Consider the following 21,080-nt stretch of genomic DNA (forward strand, 5'->3'; position numbering starts at 1 on the left):
GTCTTCCAAGTTCCTTTCTTCGGCTTCTTCTTGGAGTGACTTTCTGCCTCTCCTTTTTGCGACACATGGAAAGGCGGTGATCGGGGCACGCTCAACTTGATATTGCGATATTGATCCTTTGCCTTTCCCCTCCTATCAAATATTGATCTGATTCTTCTTGTCACCAAAGAGGAAGTCGCTACAGTTACCGTCGTTCTTTCTCCTTTCCTCCCCTCCCTCCCCCCGCCTCCTCTACGGCCAGGGGATTACTTCACAATGCCCCGCGTCGCCAAACCCCAGAATCGCCGCTCCACCGGCGGCGCATCGACCCCTCATAAGCACTCACCTATGAAGTATGTTCTATACTATCGCACCCCATCTCATCCTATAATGCAGCCATGGCGCTGACCGTACTAGGATCCCGCTCAATGATGACATGGGCGAGAAGGCGGCCCGTATGGAGGCCAGACAGGCGCGACATGATCGCCAGATGGATCAGATCAAGGCCGCCGTGAAGACCCCCATGCCCCCTCGACGATACACCGGTCACGACTTCAACAACATGAGCCCGTCGACGCCCCGAGGATCGGGGCATCGGGGTCGCGACAGCGATGTCGACGGACGCCGTCGGGCAGTCACCCCAATGAAGCGCGTGCCTATCTTGGCAAACTTTGAAGAATGGATGAAGATGGCGACCGACAACAAGATTAACGCCAATAACTCCTGGAACTTTGCCTTGATCGACTATTTCCACGACATGTCTCTCCTCAAGGAAGGAGATGGTGTGAACTTCCAGAAGGCCAGTTGCACCTTGGATGGATGTGTGAAAATTTATACAAGCAGAGTAGACAGTGTGGCAACGGAGACGGGTAAGCTGCTGAGTGGTTTGGCGGATAGCCGGGATAAGAGAGCTCGTGAAGCTGGCGCAGACGGGGAAGATGCCGAGGATGATGAGGACGGTGAGGAAGGTGCGGCCAGGAAGGCGCGGAGAAAGGTTTGTAGGCGTATCAAACATATAGACATCCGTCAGGGTAACTAACTTGGCACTTTTAGGCACAACGGACACATGAAGCTACCCTTGCCCCCTCCTTCGCTTCGCTCCAGCTGAAGAAGTTTGAGCTGGAATTTTCAGTTGATCCTCTGTTTAAGAAAGCCTCGGCGGATTTTGATGAAGGTGGTGCTAAAGGCCTGCTCCTTAACCACCTATCAATAGACAGCCAAGGGCGCATCGTGTTTGACAGCAGTGACGATGCCGCTGAGGAGACCTCCAAGGATGCAGAGGATGCCAATCAAGACTTGGAAGAGTCAGAAGAACCCCAGCAGCCAGGCTCCCCATCCGGCCCCAGCCAGTCGGCCGATAATGTCTTTGATGATAACGCAAAAATCGACATAGCTCCGCTGGCGAGCAAATTCTTTCCAGATCTGGACCGCCTCGAGACCCAGGATATCTGCCCATCACTCAAGAATTTCGACCTCGGTGATCCGAGCGGCTCGCTAGATATACCCTTCCTGAAAGCCCCCGAAGACTGGCGTAATGACAAGGAGGAAAGTCAGCACCCCAACGATGCATCGGGCATTATGCTCGATGACGATAATGCCGTGGGATTCGATGATGACGACGCTACGTTAGCCGGATTCGACCTGGGTGGCGATGCTGGTTTTGGTGACGGTGGTGAGGCGTGGGCACGTGAGGCTGCTCTCGAACCAATGCTCAAGGTGCACCGCGTCGATAGGGAAGGTGACGAGAACGCTGATGGTGAAGAGCTCGACAATGAAGATCCATATACTATCTCTCTCAGCCACCAGCCAGAGAACCGGGACCATGAGAACATCCTCAGCTATTTTGATAACGCCCTGCAAAAGAACTGGGCTGGCCCCGAGCACTGGAAGATCCGGCGAATCAAGGAGCAAACGGCCACAACGAATGCCAATCTGGCACCAAAGCAGCGCAAGGAGAAGGAGCCCTTTGAAATCGATTTTGGTGCTCCTTTGGATCCGGCTATTGCTGAGATAATATACACTCCGGCCAGTTCCAACTCCACCATATCCCTGCCCAAGACGCAGTGGAAGACTAAAGGACGCAACCTACTTCCGGATGACAAACACTTCAATTCGCGCCAGCTTCTTCGTCTGTTCTTGAAACCTAAGGCTAAGATGGGCTCAAAGAAGCTGACAGGTCCTCGGCAATTCACTCAGCGACGACAAGACCAGACGGCAGGTAACGGCGAGATGGACGAGGCATTCTGGGCTAATCACAAGGTGGAAGATGCTGCAGCGTCCGAAGAAGGCGCTCAGGGTGCTTATGATGCCAACTTCTTTGCAGATGATGATGGTTTGGCATTCCCCAACGGCTTCGGCTTGGATGATGATGACGACAATCTCCCCTTTGCAGATGCCAGGGAAATGTTGTCTCCCCCTGCCGATGGGCCTCCAGGCACATCTGCGGGCGAGACCGGCGGTGCAACAGGTCTTAGCGCCCTTCTCAATATGATGGGATCGGGCCCTGGGGCCACGCAGAACAGTGGTGGGTTTGGTTCGCAGCTGGTAACGCAGGGCGCGCGTAGGGCACGACCTGACTACGTGGCATATGCACGAGTTGCCAAGAAGGTGGACGTCCGGCGACTGAAAGTGGAGATGTGGAAGGGCATGGGTGAGCGGCTGATATCAACTACGCATTTCGAGCCTGCTCCCCCGGCTGAAGACCCTACAAAATCCCCTGAGGAAGCAGAACCTCATGATGCTGAAGCTGAAGCGCAGCAGGAGCAGGAGCCGGAGCCGATGGATACCAGCCCAGACCATGGACCGGAGGACGAGAAACAAGCAAACGAGAGCCTTCGATTTACCCAGATCATGAACTCATTGAAGACAGTGTATCCCCGAGAAACACTACGCGACATCAGCACCTCCTTTGGGTTCATTTGTCTGCTTCACTTGGCCAATGAGCAGGGCTTGGTCTTGCGGAACGATGATGGGTCGGACGGCGTCGGTGCCGGCAAGCTGGAGGAGATCTTCGTTTCGAAGGATGCAAATGCTGTTCTTGAAGAAGGAGCCATATAATCCAGAGCTCATGTGACAGTTCTGCCTTTGCGTGTGCGGACGTGAATGATTGTACAGTCACGGTCTTTGTATGGAATGCCAAACGATGCGATACGAGGGATGTTCATTTTTCTTCCGGTTGGATATAGGCTTTGGGTGCTATTGGGAGGGAGTTTTAGTGGCTGGGTGGGTGGTGTGCGTTTCTTTAAACTTATTCGCGTTCCACTTGGGTAGGTGATAGACCTACATGTCAGGGATGGTTAACGTTATGGTTTCGTGTTTATTTTACATGTTCATACGGTGCTGGATATGTCATCAAACGCCATGACACTCCCTTGTTTACATAATAACTAAGAGATCCGGTTACTCTTTACTTGCAAAGATCTTAACTATTTGTCCAACTCGACCCACCATCCTGGCTGTTGCGCAACCAAGAACAACAACACTATAATAAACACCTCCAACCAATATATGTATTCCGCAATTACATGCCATGATACGCCTGTATAGGCCACGGCATAAGAAAACAGAGGAAATGATTAGACAAAAAGCCAACGTAGTTGAGTGTATCACTGGTATAAAAACAATTAAACAACAAAGCTGACACCTATAGAGAAAAGTGAAGGGTAATCAGTAGATAGGGGGGGAACGGCCGTGAGGTAGTCCAGAAACAGGCGACGGACCACGTCATATCGAAAACAAATCAATCATCATCAAAGAGTACGAGAGCTATATGCAATCTTTGAGGGCCAAGTCTTTGAAAGCTGGACTGGTGTGTCAGTATTTAAAGACATGATCCTTTTCCTTATTTTCTCTTCTAGACTTATGTCCAGCCAGCAAGGCAAAGGTCAGGGATTTTACTGGTGGGTTCCGTGCGGAAAGCTGGGACTCATAGGGCCGGCATAAGCACCGGGAATTGGCACAGACTCATAGGTTCGTTCGCCGGGTGCTGCACCCATGTGCTGGTTAGGAGCGCTTGGAACCGGTGCCGGTGCAGGTGGCGGTGGGAATTCGCTCTGCACTGGTTGTGGAGATGCCTGCTGCACCCTAATCGGGGGCGGCTGAAGCTGGAACGCCGACTGCTTTTTGAAATCAGTCGGGGGAGTGGCGAACTGGGTTGTGCACATCTGTCCGTTCTCAGCAGCAGAATACTGGTCTTGAGGAATCGAGGTTGACACGAAGGGAGCCTTGGGCATGGTGGGAAATCCGGGCGTGTTGGGGTCCATGTTCTGGCGGAGCTGAGCGATGTACAGGTCTGTTCGTGCTCTGTCTCGACGGTCCATCGACCTGGCCAGCTTTCTCTTGCTCCAGAAGCGGTAGAAAATGACACCGTAGATTACGAGGACAAAGACTTCGAGGACGATTTCAATGACGGCACAGACCAATCCCCAGTCCTGTAGATGTTCGTTAGCATGTAGCAGGTACTGGTTAGATAGCTGACTTACCTGCAGACGACAGAGGAGTGCGTAGTTGATTTGGTCTTTGAATAGTTGTTCTCTCTCGTTATGGACACAAGCCCAGCCCCATAGGTCTTTGTCGTCTCCAGTAGCCTTCGAATGTTCAAAGATTGCGGCGGCAACAATCCACATGACTAGTTGGAAGATGAAGAGGAACACCGACAGGAGCGAGTAATAAGCCGCATATTTCTGTGCACGTCTGCGTCCCCCTCTCCAGTAGCCCCAGAAGACACCAAGGCAGGCAATCAAGGAAAGACATGAAACGGCTAGAAGCAGATATTGTGGCCAAGGATTTGTGCCAAATTCCCAAGGAGGGGAAGTGTTTCGCTCAGGCAGTGACTTCGTTGCGTTGAAGACAGTCAATGTCGTTCCCAGGATGGTAAGGACAATCATACTGCAGCCAAGGTTGATGAAACGAAGGAACACCTTGGCTACCCGAACACGCAACTTGATACGCTATAGCAACCCGGGTAAGCATCCAGACAAGTCAACGAATACACTCGCATTCACTTACCAGGTCTCTCTGGTTTTCCTTTTCCGTAACCTTTTCTTGCTTTTCCACGAAAAATTCCTCTCGAAACGTTGGACTCAACGGATTCAGTGTCCGGCCTGGTGTTCCTGGAACCTTGAGAGCACCCTTCTGGTCATTGGCTGGGATATCGTGATGCGAGGCATGCTTAGCAGGGTCACTCGCAGCTACATATCCGAACCCGAGGTCAGACACGTCAGGGGGCGTCTGCGAATCGCTGGGAGGGTCGGCAAAAGGAGACTTTCCGCTGTCTCCGGGACTAGAAGGGGACTGAATCATGGTTGCTTCTGCGAAGCGAGCTGTTCGGCCACCCTTCAGCGAGGAACTCGACCATTCGGAAGAGCTCCGTTCCTCTGTAGTCACAGCAGGTTGTGATGGTAGCGCCATTACCCCGGGTTTGTGACTGGATAAGAGCCACAGGCGACACTGCTTCTAAAGGCCGAGGGGAGCGATAGTGACTGTCACTGTCGGGCGGTGCAGGCAGGCAAAGTCGCTGAGCGCAAAGGAGGCTTGCAGAGAACTCGAAAGGTATGAAGAGAACCAGCTCTCAACCTTCGCCCGGTAGTTTTCCAACTGTGGAGTACGGCAGGCACTTGTGACAGCACAGCTATACAAGCATCAAGCCTAAAATCACACTGATTAACTTCCAAGCAGAGAAAAAACGAAAGAGCCAATGCAAAGTGTGTAGGATCATGTCCCCATGAACTGGAAGCTGAATATCCACGAGGCACATACCTAAATATAGGACGACGATGAGGCAAGCGTGCAAGCCCTGACTGTGAAGGACTATCAGTTGGACAAAGTTAACCTTGGGAGACATAGGGTAAGGGATCAACGTGAAAGAGAACGAACCGATGGCCTACTGCTTGGCTTTTCACCTCACTTGAAATCACTTCTTGGATCGTGCACAGGTTGAACCAAGGGGCGGGCCACAGCGCAAGGCTGAAGTGATACGTTTGGAGTCAGAGAAGAAAAAGAAGATGAAGGAGCCGCGAGGGCAAGACGATCTCTGGGCAGCATGACCGATTTGAATATCAATGATGGGCCCTGGCCTCGCCATCCGTCGCCAGGCGGGGGAGTGCACATCGCGAGCTGGATTGTATGGACTGTATGTGAAGGGGAAAATAAGCGCCCGGCAACATGCAGCACATCAAAGGGAAGCCGGTGATTGGGTGGTCGAGGGATGGTCTTGGGTGTGAGCAGAGGACGACAGGGGTGAGGAGCACGATGACTGGATATCAAGCAACACCACTAGAGCAGTTGGACTGGCTTATCACAGTGGGGAAAGTCGCGATACGCCGGGGCAAAGGCCATGGAGGTTCCCGTGCTGTCACTCCAGATGCACGGCCTGTCACCCGTGGAGCGAATGAGGAGAGTCAATAAGCCGGTCTGGCTTCTTCTTCCCGGCGCCAACTGTTGATCGTCTCGGGGCCCAGCCAACCACAGGTGTTGCAGAACCGCCGGCCATCAACGCCCGCGAGAGTCAACAGCAGGATTTCTGCTGCAGGTTCCGAGTAGCTCCAAAAGAAGAAAAAGCCATGAGGGGTTTATCTACTAGTACTGTAGGAAGGGATCAGTCAGTTAATATGGGACAGTTGTGTGTCTGTGTGTGTGTGTGTGTGTGCTTTCGGAAAGACAACGGAACAGAATGAACACTCACCCTGGCCTGATCCATACTTAGTCGCTGGGAGTGACATCGGGGGCAGGGGAGGAATGAGAGAATTGAGAGAACCAAATTGATGGGTTGGGGGTGGATGGGGTGAAGGTGACCCTTCCCTTCCTTCCTTTCCTTCCCTTTCCCCCCCTCTTCGTCCCCTCACGTGTTGAGCTACTAGTCCCTGGCCAGCTGCACTGGTTATCACATCCACCATTCCCGTCACGGCGCTTAAGCGCCCTCTTCTCTGGACTCTTCCGGCTGCTTTTCTCCTCTTCTGTGCCATGGCAATTCTTCCTTGTTGACATGCCAACACAGGCAATGAATTTCTCGTCGAGGATAAGGAGCCTTGCATCGAATAGAGAGGGAGGCGAGCACTCAATGATGTGATCCCAAATCCAGGATCAGATCAGGTACAGGGGGTATTATCTGTATGCGCACCGAACCGACTTAGGGCGCCTGTGATATCTCAGAAGCAGTATAGATTGAAGTCTAGGAATCGGCCTCTCCCTCCAGCCTAGACCAATGAGCTGGCGTAAATCCAAGCGTTTGTGCTCTTTAGCAACGAATTTGGTACTCCAGCATCCAGGGCTGCATGTGTTGGGACACGAACTTTGAGAACATGGAAGGGGCAATAGTCGTGCACATTGCCTTTCGTGAGCGCTAGCTCAAATTGCATGTCATTTCTTCCCCCTCTCCTGACGGTTGAGAGCTGCGGAGACACTATTTGTCGGACGGTCAAGCTAAATGAACGCAACGTTCAGCCCTGCGATCCCTGTTTCTTGGTCGCGCCCGAAACTTTCACAAAAGCTCACAGTTATGCCTGCCCAAGAAGGAAACGAGATGCCGACATCTTTCCCTCGACTGTTGGGTGGCATTTTCTGAGCTCGTAAGTCTCTCAAACCCCGACTATAGAGGACTCCGATAGGCGAGTTGTGGTCCAACATTGCGAATACATTAGAAGCATAATCACGGATGAAGAAAAAGATAATCCTCGCTCAACACAAATGGTGCATTTCTGCCTTATTATAAGCCGTAGACATCTTCTAAGGGAGCTCTATCCATCACACCAGCATGGAACATGGTAAAATTTCAATCAACAGTATGAAAATGTCAAGTTAGCAATTCTCTATCATGACAAAGCATGAGCGAGCAAATTGAGCCCTCAAAGAAGATCAAATATTGCAGGAATCTGGGTTTTGAAGAATACTCCCTTTATTGCGATGATCAAAAATTGGTGACGACATTGTTAGCTTAGAAGTCGACGATCAACAAGAACCCTAGACTTATTCTCCCGTGAGATGGAAACGGCTCGAAATCAACTATCATTTATTGAGGTGAACCGAAAGCCATATATATGCTACTACCCAAGTAAGAGGAAACATGGTTATACAGAAGAACAATTGCCCCCGGATAAGCCGCCTGTAGCTGCACTGCTAACAAACTGAGTGCATCATGACATGACAGATAAATGAGCAAATCTATTGAATATTCACTTAGTATATTGTTCTGTTCTATGTAGCGTATGACATTCAATGACTGATATCACTAAAGGGTCTGCCGTGTATCCTCCCATACTATCATCACAGCCGGGTAGTTGTTGAACCACATGGCCAAGTACCAGTGCGTAGGTACTTGGTAAGCAGGGTCTTACTACCGACCCCGAAATCCCACTGATAGTACAACTTTGCTATTGTATAAATAGGACATATTCTTCATCATCGTGGATGCCTTGACCACTAGCACATGACATATCTGGCTCGATGTTGCCTAAAAATATCATGACGAATGCTTTGGATCACCTACTACTGATCCACCTTCCATGATACAGAGGGTCAAGAAGAGTTTTCTAACGGGAAAAAAACGACCGACTCGTTATAGCACCCTCGGGTAGTTCACACCCCAGCGCGTAATTCAAGGGGTCTACTGTCAGACCTATGTTGTTGTGGACAAAGTTTGGAAGACACGCATGCCATGACTCGGGGCTATCAGGCTCCGGAGTACTCCGAGAAGCTGGATATTGACATAACGGCAAGGGGGACAATAAGGGAGCTTGCGGACGGAGATCGCAGCCTCGGGAGTAGTAGTAGGGAGGATCAGATAATAGGCGTATGGCCTCTTCTTAGCTTTAGATTCACATATTGTAAGACCCTGAATGCCTCGATATTGAGGAAAAGGCAAAAAGGAAAGTACGTACTAACGACTGGACCTAGTAAGTTTGGCGTGCAGAGACCATGAAATAGTAGTGAGTAGAGTACTGAGTAGTGAGTGAAGAACTACATCCTATGTAGTACCAACCTGGGTCACAAGGGTAACGAGCAGCATTGTTAGTACGACACAAAGTACTACTCCTTTACTCTGTATGAGTAGTAGTAACATGAGTAGGAATAAAACATGGCAGCTGTTGGTGGGTGGAGAACAAATGAGAAGAGGCCCAAAGCGCATGTCAGGCAGGCGGTGGGCCTGTACAGCCACCGTGTGACCCCCCCACTCGGTTCTAGAAAACGGGTTCCAACTGGTCAGGCGTCCAGAGCCACCAGCTTTCTCCGCAGCTGGACTGCCAGCCACAATGAAGTTTCAGCCTAGCCACACAGCCTCATTTTCCATCCGCCTCTCCTGAATCTAGTATAGCCTTCCCAACCCAGTGGCCCAATGTAGAGGATTTTTTCTGTAGTTCCACTGTCCTGCATACGGAGAACACCGTACTCTATTGGCACCTTCAGCTTTCTCTCCCTTTAGTCTCCTTTGTGTGTTTCTCTCTCTCTCTCTCTCTCTCTGTCCCTCTTCCTCTTTTTTTTTCCATCCCACTTTTTCATGCATAAATGGGTGTCGGCAGACCCTGTCTGTATCCTCCGGTTCAGCCACCCATCATATGGCTGTGTCTTGTGCTTTACGCTCATTTCTTCAGGCTCTGGAATGTCCCATAACTGTGGCAAGGCGTCGCTTGTCAGCTAATGAAATCAAGTTTTCAGCTGTAGGGTCTGTTCAAGCCAACCAATAGACGCAAACGTACTATGTAACCTGCAGTAGTATAGTCTGTAGTAAGAGTAGGCGATGCTCCACAGTTGGACATTACTTACGTACAGTGGCAGCAACCCCTTTATTCCGTGATTGTTTGATAGAGACAGGTTATTGAACTTACACAACATCCATGAATGAAGCAATTATACACAACACAAGATGATCAGTGTAGACTGCGTGGATGTGGATCATGAGAATGGACTACCATCTTGCCTCTCCATGAATGCCAAGACGCACTCTCTATATTAAGCTGCTTCTGAGTTATCGAGACTAAGAACTTTAGTGTATCTGGTAAGGCAGGCACTCTGTACACCGTGCTCTGTAGTAAATTACTAGTGAGTAGTTCACTAGTAAGTACTCCGTAGATCTTGTATACTCAGCCCCAAAGGCCCATGCTGAGGGGAAAGGTTCTGCATCGTCACCCTCAATATGGAGGAGAGCATCACATTAAGCTATCCAGTAACTGTGTAGTAGTACTCTTCAGGAATGATGCCCAAAATGGGCGAATTTACTTTTATTTCATACTACATACAGGAGCATCTAGTTATCTGCATGCTTTCAGTTTGCTCAGCCCATGCGGCGGTGATTAATACGCAACGCCTCAAATGGGACGGGAAAGTTGGAAAGTTTCCGGTTTCCTGACCAGCGTCCACCCGGCAGAGCCGCCCGTAACCTTGGTCATCAATGGTACGGGCCACTTCTCCAGCCACTCTGCCTCCCTCGTGTTCTTCTTCCGGCTCTTCTCTCCTCCTCTTTCTCTCTCTTTCCCTCTCGCTTTGTATGTGTACGCTGAGTTACATCAGACTTATCTTGGTCTCACGGTGAATATCTCCTCATTTTTGTGACTATACCCCTTTTTTTCCTCCTCTCTAGTCTTGTTTTTTGATAGAAATCTTTCTTTTTTTTTTTCGTCCACCTGGAAGTCTGTTTCGCTTTGACCGCCTGACCCAATCAGGAACGATCCCCGCGGCTGCTCCCTAGGCGACCCGAAACCAACATTACAACCTTTCACAGTACTTTACTTATTTAGTATTATTACTGCTGCTAGTTATTCACCTCCTGCTTACTACTGCGAACCAAAAGTGAACTAACTAATCAACTACACTATTCTCTTGCCTGCTTGCCTGCCTGCCTGCCTGCCTTCCCTCCTGTATCCATTCTGCCACTGTCTGTCTGCATCAGGTTTTATGCTTCTCTCTCCACCAACTGACTTCTTCTTCCTCTTTTTCTTCACCTCCTTTGGCGTCTCTCTTTATTCACTCCACTTCGTAATAAACGCGGTCCCACCTCTTCCATCTTCCTTCTGACGCTTCACCACCGTCCAATAGTCCTTGTTCTTTGGGGATTTTCGTTCATTTCTACATCCTTCCGCCAACAGTCCCTCTTCCGTCTCCCGAAAGCTCTCCATCTTTCCTCCCACCCTTTTCTCCTCCCCCTTGCCTTTTCTTTTCTTCTTTTCGAAGACTTCATGCTTTGCTGGAGATTCATGTCACCTGTACATTGACCAGCTTTCAACGACATAGCTCTGCATAATTCTCCTGACGTCGTTGCTTTGACAATCGCGGGTTCCAGCTTCCTCCCTGCAGCCTAATCCAAGCATTGTCATTCCGCCGTACAACCCCGGTCTCATACGGCTTTCCACCAGATGGACTAAAGTCCCCTCCACCCCCCTCCTCCCACCAGATCCAGATCCAGATCGTGCGGGCGCTAGACTCAACCTTCTTCATCTGATTGCAAGGCTGACCGCTATTTTTACCTCCTGCGAGGCCCGTATCTGTATCTGTGGGACCTCATTGTCTGACAAGACATCGCGCGAAGGCTGAACCTCCCGTCAGCTTGCGCCACACTCGGTTCTAGGTGAGCGCCCCACGCAACAGTGCCTCTGATCAATGTTACTCGTTCTTTGGTCCTGCCTCATTGCTTTCTATATGTCCGTGGTGCCCTCGGACATCTGGAGCCCTTTTATCCCCTCTTTCTTGGTCGCCCTGGATCTTCCATGACTCCCCACTCATCACCGGAGAAAGACTACTCCTACTGACATGGCCTCTGTTGACTTAGCTTTTTCACACCTTCGCCAACCATTCCAGGCTGGCGCGAAACATCCATTATCCATGGCTGCATTGATGCAATCGAACAACGAACCTGTTCCTATCTCGAAACCATTGCCAGGGCCATCGAACCCCGTAATATCCGCTCCGTCGGAACCGCTCGCTTTTCTGAAACAGTCAAAGCCTGATTCAAGCCTGTCCTCTATCGCCAGTGCAGGTCTGAACGTTTCGCGCTCCGGCGATTCGCTACCATCAATGACGACGACCGCTCCGCCAGCCACGGCTGGCCAGACAGATCGCCCGCTGGAGCACGAGAAGGAATCAGAACAGCACAGCTCACAAGTTGCGAGAGAGGCCCTCGGTGCCAGCGAGAAGCAGACAAATCCCGTGAATGAGGGCATGCAATCTTCGTCAGACCAAATGCAAGTTGATTCACATTCAGGACCAGGCAATGCACCTGATACGTTCGGGGCAGCCGATAACAATAACACACTTATCGATGCCTCAACCGTGGCCAGTCCTGGCCCTATCGAGGATTCTGGCTCTGCAGATGGCGATCATCCTCGCCACCGTGATGATGGAGAAATGCCGCAAGAAACAGGCAACAAAGCCTTCTCGTATCCGATGCCCACGGCTAGTTTCAATGACCCTCGCCGTGGTCTCAGCTTACCCGGCTCTGGGTTTCACAAAGGCCAGCGGTCACCGTCGGCCAAAAAGCATCGTTGCCCATACTGTGCTACGGAGTTTACCAGGCATCATAACCTGAAGAGCCATTTGCTTACGCATAGCCAGGAGAAGCCATATGTTTGCCAAACATGTCAATCGCGCTTCCGTCGGTTACATGATCTGAAGAGACACACAAAACTTCATACTGGCGAACGGCCCCATATTTGCCCTAAGTGCGGGCGCAGGTTCGCCCGTGGCGACGCTTTAGCTCGCCACAACAAGGGCCAAGGCGGATGCGCAGGGCGCAGAGCAAGCATGGGAAGCTACGTTCCCGAGGATGAATACGGCGAGGCTCCGGCCCCTGGAGCCGCGGATGATACGATGGATGGACTTGTGTACACAGCCGAGCCAGAGCGCATGGATGAGGAAGAAGAGCGGCGACTCATGCCCAGCATCAAGAAGCATGACATGTCGACGGACTCCATTTCACGTTCAAACACTACGAGCTATCAACCACGCCAACCCAGCACATATCCACCGATCGCTTCAGGAAGACCTTCCCCCGGGGGTCTCTTTCCTCCTCCAAGCCATGGTGGCTCTAGTGCGTCAACGTCTCCCGTATCGCAGTCCGGCAACATGACATTCCCACCGCCTGGTCAGCCTTCAGGGGCATCGGTTTTCCCCACCAACATCACGGGGAGCCCGAAACCCTTGTCCCCAAATGCACTGTCATCGCATCAGCTTGGCCATGGGCCGGAGAATAACATTCATCATCGTGCTCATTCGCCCGGCATGGCTCAGTCATTCCAGCAGCAGACATTCGGCAGGACAGGATCTACCTCGAGTTCGGTAACGAATCATGCTGCTTCGGGCTTGGGTCTGCCTCCACCGCAACCGGGTGCTCCCCAGCTCCCGCCCCCCCCTGGGATGAACTCGTCTGAATCTCGGTTCGGCCTTCACTCTCAAGGACCAGTACCGCCGGCGCCTTCGACAGCTACAAAACACATGACCCCTCACAATCACACAAACAACCACGGCGGTCCACTACCGACAAAACCTGGATCAGAAGGGACCTCGAATAATGGCAACCAAATGACCAGTCCTCACGAGTCCAGCCTCATTGAACAGTTCCGTGAGCGGGAAGACAAGCTGTGGGCTTATGTCCGCTCGGTGCACGACGAATTGAATGGACTTCGAACGGAAGTTGCCGCTCTAAGAGCCCAACTTGCGTCAGCTAACGTCAACGCACTAGCAATGTCAAGCCAGAGTGCCCCTCAGTCTCAACCCGAGACAAACGCTGCTGGTACATCCCAGCGGTGAACGAGTTCTACTCACGGAAGATCCGTGTCAATGTCTAAACATCTCCTGTTCCTTTTGTTCATTATTAGATATCACCTCCCCATTCCTTCTGTGATGGATTCCAAACGCGCTGATGCGACTCACTATAATACCCTTTCTATAGCCAAGTGAATAATTTTCCTACCGTTGACGACTGTCTTAACTCCCAATTCCTTTCCTTTTTCCTTTTTCCCCGGTTCGGTTCTTCAATCCCATCTCCTGTTTGCGCGTTGCATTATTCTACTTTGACTATACATCTATGCTACTCATGAGGTGGTCGCAGAGTCGACCCGCCCTGTTTCCTCTTTTTTATATCGAATCGCACGTTTCTACGTGTGGTATCTCATGATTGTTGTTTCTTTGAGGTCAAAATTCTTTTACTTATATATGTGGTAACATTCCATCCGCCTGCCAGTCTCTAAGTATTGGCAGGACATGTTGGAGGTTCCTGATTCATAGGGTCATTCGCAAATCTTCTCTACTTTAGCTGGATGACAGCAGCCCTTGTCTTTTTATATCACGTTGTTCTATTGGGCGTCTCATAGCCGCATGCCTTGTATGTATCAGCATCCCATTGCCGTGAGAGAGGAGCCGGGAGTCTGGAGGCCAAAAACTCGATTTGTTAGCTCAGGAGACCACTATGCGTGAGCGACTGGCTTGATTAATTCAATTGTTTATTCAATAACGAGAAGTGATATAATCGTAATCTACAACTTGGCACCAGTACAATCTCGAGACCGTGACACATGAAGCGGTCTCGAAGTGCAATCCATCTGTAGTACTTCTTCTTCTGCACCATTGTACCCAGTAATTACCTCCACACTGTCTTAAGAGTCCCCTATGATCTCCGGCGGGCCGTCCAGGCCAGAAACAAGCCCACATCAGCGACAACAGCCTTAGGGACTCCGCCCATGGTCCAGCTCCGCTGGATCCACTGAGGAATCGCCCCGCCAGCATCGGAAGTAGTCGCCATGGTCCATTGCAGCCCGTCCGCCGTCGCAACGACCTCCTCCACACTTGCATAGGACGCGAAGATCGTATTCCGGGGCACTGCCGCCATGATCTTCTCCCGGATAGCGTCGGGACTCGACTCAACAGCAAGTGGGATCTGAACTGTCACAAACCCTTGTTTGCCCCCAGCTGCTGCTGCTCGGTCTGCCGAGATCACTAAGACCAGGAACGAGCGAGGCGCAATTAGAATTGTGGGATGGAAGGTATGCGTGATTAGGTTCACTGCATAGATTATAGTATGTAATTAGTATCTGTATATTCCGGCACACACACGCGCGCGCGCGCGTAACGTACCATGACTCCAAAGGGGATTAAAGATCTCGCCAAACAAACGAGGAAAATTGAAACGGAAAGTAAAAAATAGAAAGAAAAGAAAAATACGGAGTTATACTAACCATGAGCATCCACCTTCTCCCAACCACCTTCTACATCAACCTCAGACGGCCACTCCAGCAACTTCACCACGGACGTCACACTCGGCGTATAATCCATTTCATTTTCGGAGTGGTTTTCTCGTAGTCCGGAGTGGAATTCTTCCCATGAGGCGGACCCCGTCACTGCTGCGTCTTGATGCGTGCTTTGTCGACATACCCAGTAGTCTCCGGATTTATTGTCGGTGCGCGTGTAGAGGTGGACGGCGGTGGTGGATGGCGGTGCGCCGCGGGGTTTGCGGTCGCGGCGGAATGTGGTGGGAATGGAGGAGAGGAGGACTTGGGATTCGGTGAGGCAGGCGTGGAGGAAGGAGCGGAGTTGGGGACGAGATGGGGTGGATGGTGATGAGGAAGTGGTGTTTGTTTCTTCAAGAAGGGCGGGATGAGAGGGGAGGATGGAAAGGGGGTGTGGGTTGAGATGGAGGTACATGGTGGGATAGTAGTAGTATGTTGGTGATAAGGAGTGAAGGGCTGACTAATTGAAGTAGTGGGATAAGTGATGGTTTGGGTTATAAGTGGAGGGAGTGCACGTCTCAATGAGATGTTACTATGTAGAGTAGTATCGGGTGGAAGGGGTATTAATATTTTCATCATCCCTCCCTCAACCGTCCTTCCTCATTGCTTACTTTCCTCTTTCGAGGCACATGGTGGGATCACCAACAAAGTCAGAAGTCAGAGGCCACCCATCGTATTCGCACAGTGATGGAATGGAATGGCTTGCTCGGTCGAAACCCGTCACTGGCTCCTACCTGCCAGAATATTATCTGATCGTCCGCATCAACTCTACGCATTAAAGATGGATTGGTCTGGGTATATGTTAGGCTATGTACAGGGTCTATTGGTTCGTATATTCATGAGCTCACATGCTCCGAAGAGCAACTTGGAGCATTGACAGTCATTTGGTCGTGAGAAGCCGTCTGGTCCGTTCGACTACGGGCCTATCGACATCGCCTCCGTGGCAGACGGCTCTGTCAAGCACACATTGCCATGCAGCCAAGATTATATGGCAGCATGCTTCGCTTCGTGCCTCAAGTCTTTTGGTCTAGAATCATCCTTCGATTGGACAACCTCTTGATCACAAGCAACGCACCCCGGGGCCAACGCTGCCAGTGTCGAAGATTTCGACCAACCCCGCCCCGAGCGCCTCCTCCAGAACCCAGCGGAAGTTCATTCCGTAGAGCTCCTTGTACTTTTTCGTTCGGCCTGGCAAGATGCCAGCAAACTCCCCCCGGACTCTCTTCGCTACACTGAAGCTTTTCTCACTCTCGACCGCCCCATCCCAGCGGTCACGCAGGAGGTATACAGGGACCTCGTTCGAACTAGACCTTTTCAAGAGAGAAAGGAGGTGTGAGCGACCAGCACTCAGTAGTCGAAGGTAGGGGCCTGTGTTAGGAAGCGAAAGAAAGAGTGTCGCGGTAGTTGATGATGAGCGAGGGTTCGCTCCGACCTCGTTTGGTGGGAAAGCGCCACTTCGACTTGCGGAGGCTGGAGTAGTCGAAGTTGTAGGGAGAATAGGGAGGGAAGCTAAGCTGGATGAGCCTTTCGCGAGAGATGAAGAAGAGACGAGAAATCCAGCCCGGACCAGGGCCATACACTCCGGCGGACTGAAAGCGGCTCCGGGAATTGCACATGTGTTTCCGATCCGACCAAGCAGCGCGAGAAATTTCTCTGACACGGATCAGCTTGCTGTCTGAATGACTGAATGGAAGCGATAGCCTCACCTTTTAGGGGTGCTTCCAATGCAGGGCTATCTAGCACCAAGCGGTCCCATTCCTCGCTCAACACTAAGCAATCGCCTAAGCCCGCGGCATCATTCCCTCTCCCGGGGACAATCAAGCGGCGGACCCGACCGGCACGAACTAGCTCCATGATTTCCTTCTCGACCTTGGTGGGTGCTTCCAACAGAGTATGAACGTGTGCGACGGAGGCGAGGGGAGGCAGGGAGCGACGAAAGTTGAGGACCTCGGCGATGCGCGTGCTATTCATGCCCGCTCGGCGGGGCAGATCTTCAAACATGCTGTTGCGAATGTACTGGAGAGCCTCGACCACATCTGTTACGGGAGCAGTTTCGGGGATGTATCGTGATGGCCCGAGATCCGGAAGGGGGCCTTGCTCGTACTCATTCTGCTCGCTGGAGATCTTGAAGATGCCGGATGATGGCGGCGCCGAAGGTTTGCGACGGGCATGGGCGGCGAAGGGAGAGGCCCGCGGCCTCGAGGTAGCGGGTTTTCGGTTCTTCCTGATACCAGAAACGGGAGCCGAAGTAACGCGCAAGGGCATGGCAGGGTGAGTATACAGGGGAATCAGGAATTAGGGAGTAGTAGGAGAGGGAACGAAGAGGAAAGGAAGAAGAGGAAGAAAGATAGAAGCGGAGAATCGATGCGCCGGAAATGGAAGGGAGGGATTAAGCGCCTGAGGCAGCCGAAACTGATCGGCGGAGATAAGGTCATGTGACCTACTAACATGATTTGGGCCAATGGCGGGACCGAGTGGAGACCCGTGAAGAACATCAGCAGAAAGACTTGTTCAAAGTCCCCCAAAGCAGGGGAACCATTTAGGCACTAAAACAGGGAATGCCAGAATAGTACTGAAATAATTCTGGTAGACAGGAGAATCGTCTGATGGAAAGGGAGAGAATTACCTAAGAATGGTGTCAACTTGGAACCAGAATCAAACAAAAAAAGGTCCCGCTGGCTTGCTTTGCTTTTCCTTTCACCAGCACATGACGTAGCCATGAGAACTTGCACTTTTTTGTTCTTCCATTCACCTTCTTCCATCTTCTCTCCCCCCGTTTCCTCCCTGTCCATCCCTTCCTCTTCTTCCCGTTGTCCCGTCGCGATCTGCCTCTAAGTCGTAGGTTAATTGTCAGTCTTCTCTACATCTCGCCCTCGTCTTCTACTCCCTCTTCTCTTTCGGTTACTGGGTTTGACTCGTCCCGGGGTCCCAGCTACCCCGCTGTCAACATGACTATCTACATCGCCTCACTGTAAGTGATTACCCACTGTACACAACTCTTAGGGTCCTCTCTGACCGGCGTGCGGTTCAGTTTCCTACCCTACACGGTTAATTTCCATCAGAATGAACCCGAGATTCGTCCGGCGGAGGGGACGAGCCCTCAACCAACCAATCCCGCCGAGAATCCTACTCCTAACCCGAACGCGACTCTGAGCTTGTTCGAGAGGAACAATGGAGCGCCCCAGGTCGGCCTTACACCTGGTGCCACTACTGAACATGAATGCATTTTCTCCACAGATCTTTCCAAGGCGGAACAAGAGCACACCGGATTTCCTTTTCCCAAGACCGACGGCGATGTGGCCTTGTTGACGGAGAGCGAAGCTCACTCCCCAGCCTGGGGTTCCACCTTGGCCCTGAACCAACCTCGCCCGCGAGCGGCATTCCCGGCCTCGCCCTCGATTCTCAAGCATCAAGAAATCAGACCTTCAGGGACAGAAGCGCCCAAAGAGAAGCCGCGATCTGTCCCGAAGACGCCAACCTCGCATATCCGGGACAGCTGGGCGGACCACAGCCGCAAAAGCTCGTTCTCATACGCCGATTGGACGATCGAAACGGCCGAGCAGGGCAATGGAGGCTTGCGCAACGCCGTGCGATCGGCCACGGACGCCGGGCAGCTGGAAGACAAGGTCTGGGTGGGTACGCTGGGAATGCCCACTGATGCGCTGCCGGAGCACACCAAGGAGGCCATCGCCGAGAAGCTCGAAGATGAGTACGGCTCCGTGACCGTTTACGTCAGTGACGGTGACTTTGATGGCCACTACACACACTTCTGCAAGACGATCCTCTGGCCCGTGTTCCATTATCAGATTCCGGACAACCCCAAGAGCAAGGCCTACGAGGATCATTCCTGGATCTACTACGTCAAAACAAACCAAGCCTTTGCCGAACGCATCGCAAAGAACTGGAAGCGTGGTGATTCCATCTGGGTGCAGGATTACCACCTGCTGCTGGTCCCGGCCATGCTGCGGAAACTGCTTCCCGATGCCCAGATTGGCTTTTTCCTCCACATTGCCTTCCCATCGTCGGAAGTGTTCCGGTGCCTGGCACCTCGCAAGGAGCTTCTCGAGGGAATGCTGGGTGCTAATTTAGTCGGATTCCAGACGGATGAGTATTGTCGGCACTTCCTCCAGACGTGCAGCCGCATCCTCAATGTGGAGGCCACCAATGATGGACTGCAGTTGGAGGATCGTTTTGTCAACGTGAGCAAGTTCTCGATTGGCATTGACCCGACTTCATGGGATCAACGCCGGCAGGCCGCAGACGTGGAACGATGGATTAAGACCATTTCGGAGCGTTACGAGGGCAAGCGACTCATCGTGTCGCGAGACAAGATCGATCAGGTACGCGGAATTCGGCAGAAACTGCTGAGCTACGAACTCTTCCTCAACACGTATCCCGAATGGCGAGACCAGGTGGTGTTGATCCAGGTGGCGACCAGCACCACCGAGCAGCCCGAGCTGGAAGCAACCATTTCCGATATCGCGATGCGGATCAACTCCACTCACTCCACGCTTGCGCATCAGCCATTGGTCTTCTTGAAACAGGATCTGGCTTTTCCACAATATCTTGCCTTGATTTCCGTGGCAGACGCCTTGATTATCACCAGCTTGCGTGAAGGAATGAACTTGACCAGCCATGAGTTCGTCTACTGTCAGGACGGTAAATGGGGCAACAAAAAGTACGGATCCCTGATACTGAGCGAGTTCACTGGCAGCGCGTCTGTGTTTGGCGACCATGCCCTTCTGGTCAACCCCTGGGACTACCGTCAATGTGCGGAAGCCATCCATACCGCCTTGTCGAGGGATGAGCAAGAGCGCCAGGAAGTGTGGACGAAGATGCATCAGGCAGTGCTGCAGAACTCCACCCACAACTGGGTCAAGTCATTCAGTGAGACGTTGAGCCGGGTCTGGAACGAGCAGTCATCCCGGGAAATCATGGCCGTGCCTCGGCTCCAGACAAACAAGTTGGAGGAAATGTATCATCGGTCGTCGCGCCGGCTGATCATCGTGGACTATGAAGGCACACTCGCCTCCTGGGGCTCACCAAAGAGTATCATCGTGACGACGCCGCAGCGTGCAATCACGACGCTGGCCGAACTAACCGAGGATCCGCGGAACGTGGTGTATGTTATGAGCGCCCGCATGCCTGAGGAGATGGAGCGGCTGTTCCGGCTGGTCACCAACCTGGGTCTGATCGCCGAGAACGGGTGCTTCGTGCGCGAGCCCAACTCGGAGACCTGGCTGAAGCTGACGGACAAAGTTCAGACGGACGCGTGGAAGGCGGCAGTGTCACATATCTTGGAGTACTACCAGGAACGCGCAGAAGGCAGCTGGGTGGAACAGCGGCACTGCTCGCTGATGTTCCACTACGAGTCGGCGGAGGACCAGGTGGCAGCGTCGCGGCTGGCGTCGGAGTGTGCGGGCCACATTAATGATGCCTGTTTGAGTCAAGGGGTGCATGCAGTGCCCGTGGAGCGTGCGCTGGTGGTGGAGCCGGCGGGCATCAACAAGGCGTCGGCAGCGGAAGTGGCATGGCGGTCATGTCTCAAACAGAGCCAACGGGACGAGAATGTGCCGCGGCCGGATTTCCTGCTGGCAATCGGAGATGGTCGCGATGACGAATCGGTGTTCCGGTGGGCGAACAAGCTGGACAATGCGCGGGCAGTCAACTACGCCATGACGGTGACGCTCGGATCTCGTAGTACAGAGGCAAAGGCGACTCTGACACAAGGAGTGACTGGTAAGATTTTCCCTATGACTGTAATGAGTGGAAGGATGCTAACTGCATGTTGATGGATAGGAGTCTTGTCGTGTCTGGAGAAGCTGGCGGCAACCCGAAGTGGGCCATGAAGAGATGAACGATGCGAAATGAGCATATCTACGAGTACATGACTTG

General features: G+C 52.1%; 6 protein-coding genes across 6 annotated transcripts; 3 read left to right on the plus strand and 3 right to left on the minus strand.

Annotated features, from left to right (window-relative positions):
* The first annotated feature begins 41 nt into the window (after positions 1-41).
* On the plus strand, positions 42-3,374 carry BO83DRAFT_439285 (condensin subunit BRN1). The gene is made up of 3 exons (XM_025536160.1): positions 42-332; positions 397-973; positions 1,033-3,374. Exons 1-3 carry the CDS (start codon positions 256-258, stop codon positions 3,034-3,036), a joined length of 2,658 nt encoding a protein of 885 aa, XP_025385618.1. The 5' UTR covers positions 42-255; the 3' UTR covers positions 3,037-3,374.
* Positions 3,375-3,454: 80 nt separating this feature from the next.
* Positions 3,455-5,498, minus strand: BO83DRAFT_93143 (uncharacterized protein). Its single transcript, XM_025537716.1, has 2 exons — positions 4,987-5,498; positions 3,455-4,928 (listed from the first exon to the last, which is right to left on the minus strand). The coding sequence occupies exons 1-2, from the start codon at positions 5,386-5,388 to the stop codon at positions 3,873-3,875; spliced, it is 1,458 nt and encodes a 485-aa protein (XP_025385619.1). The 5' UTR covers positions 5,389-5,498; the 3' UTR covers positions 3,455-3,872.
* A 6,289-nt stretch (positions 5,499-11,787) lies between these two features.
* Positions 11,788-13,710, plus strand: BO83DRAFT_400854 (C2H2 zinc finger protein; the record flags this gene model as incomplete). Its single annotated transcript, XM_025533426.1, has 1 exon — positions 11,788-13,710. The coding sequence occupies one exon, from the start codon at positions 11,788-11,790 to the stop codon at positions 13,708-13,710; it is 1,923 nt and encodes a 640-aa protein (XP_025385620.1).
* A 678-nt stretch (positions 13,711-14,388) lies between these two features.
* On the minus strand, positions 14,389-15,701 carry BO83DRAFT_380341 (SRPBCC family protein). The gene is made up of 2 exons (XM_025531728.1): positions 15,135-15,701; positions 14,389-14,961 (listed from the first exon to the last, which is right to left on the minus strand). The coding sequence occupies exons 1-2, from the start codon at positions 15,598-15,600 to the stop codon at positions 14,567-14,569; spliced, it is 861 nt and encodes a 286-aa protein (XP_025385621.1). The 5' UTR covers positions 15,601-15,701; the 3' UTR covers positions 14,389-14,566.
* A 529-nt stretch (positions 15,702-16,230) lies between these two features.
* On the minus strand, positions 16,231-17,590 carry BO83DRAFT_93232 (Stk19 family serine/threonine-protein kinase). Its single transcript, XM_025537718.1, has 2 exons — positions 16,892-17,590; positions 16,231-16,838 (listed from the first exon to the last, which is right to left on the minus strand). The coding sequence occupies exons 1-2, from the start codon at positions 17,448-17,450 to the stop codon at positions 16,246-16,248; spliced, it is 1,152 nt and encodes a 383-aa protein (XP_025385622.1). The 5' UTR covers positions 17,451-17,590; the 3' UTR covers positions 16,231-16,245.
* Positions 17,591-17,904: 314 nt separating this feature from the next.
* On the plus strand, positions 17,905-21,057 carry BO83DRAFT_365532 (putative alpha,alpha-trehalose phosphate synthase subunit TPS3). Its single transcript, XM_025529674.1, has 2 exons — positions 17,905-18,156; positions 18,217-21,057. Exons 1-2 carry the CDS (start codon positions 18,134-18,136, stop codon positions 20,975-20,977), a joined length of 2,784 nt encoding a protein of 927 aa, XP_025385623.1. The 5' UTR covers positions 17,905-18,133; the 3' UTR covers positions 20,978-21,057.
* The last annotated feature ends 23 nt before the right edge of the window (positions 21,058-21,080 follow it).

This window comes from Aspergillus eucalypticola (assembly GCF_003184535.1).
Source record: "Aspergillus eucalypticola CBS 122712 chromosome Unknown BO83scaffold_21, whole genome shotgun sequence".
In the NCBI taxonomy this organism is placed as follows: Eukaryota; Fungi; Ascomycota; class Eurotiomycetes; order Eurotiales; family Aspergillaceae; genus Aspergillus; species Aspergillus eucalypticola.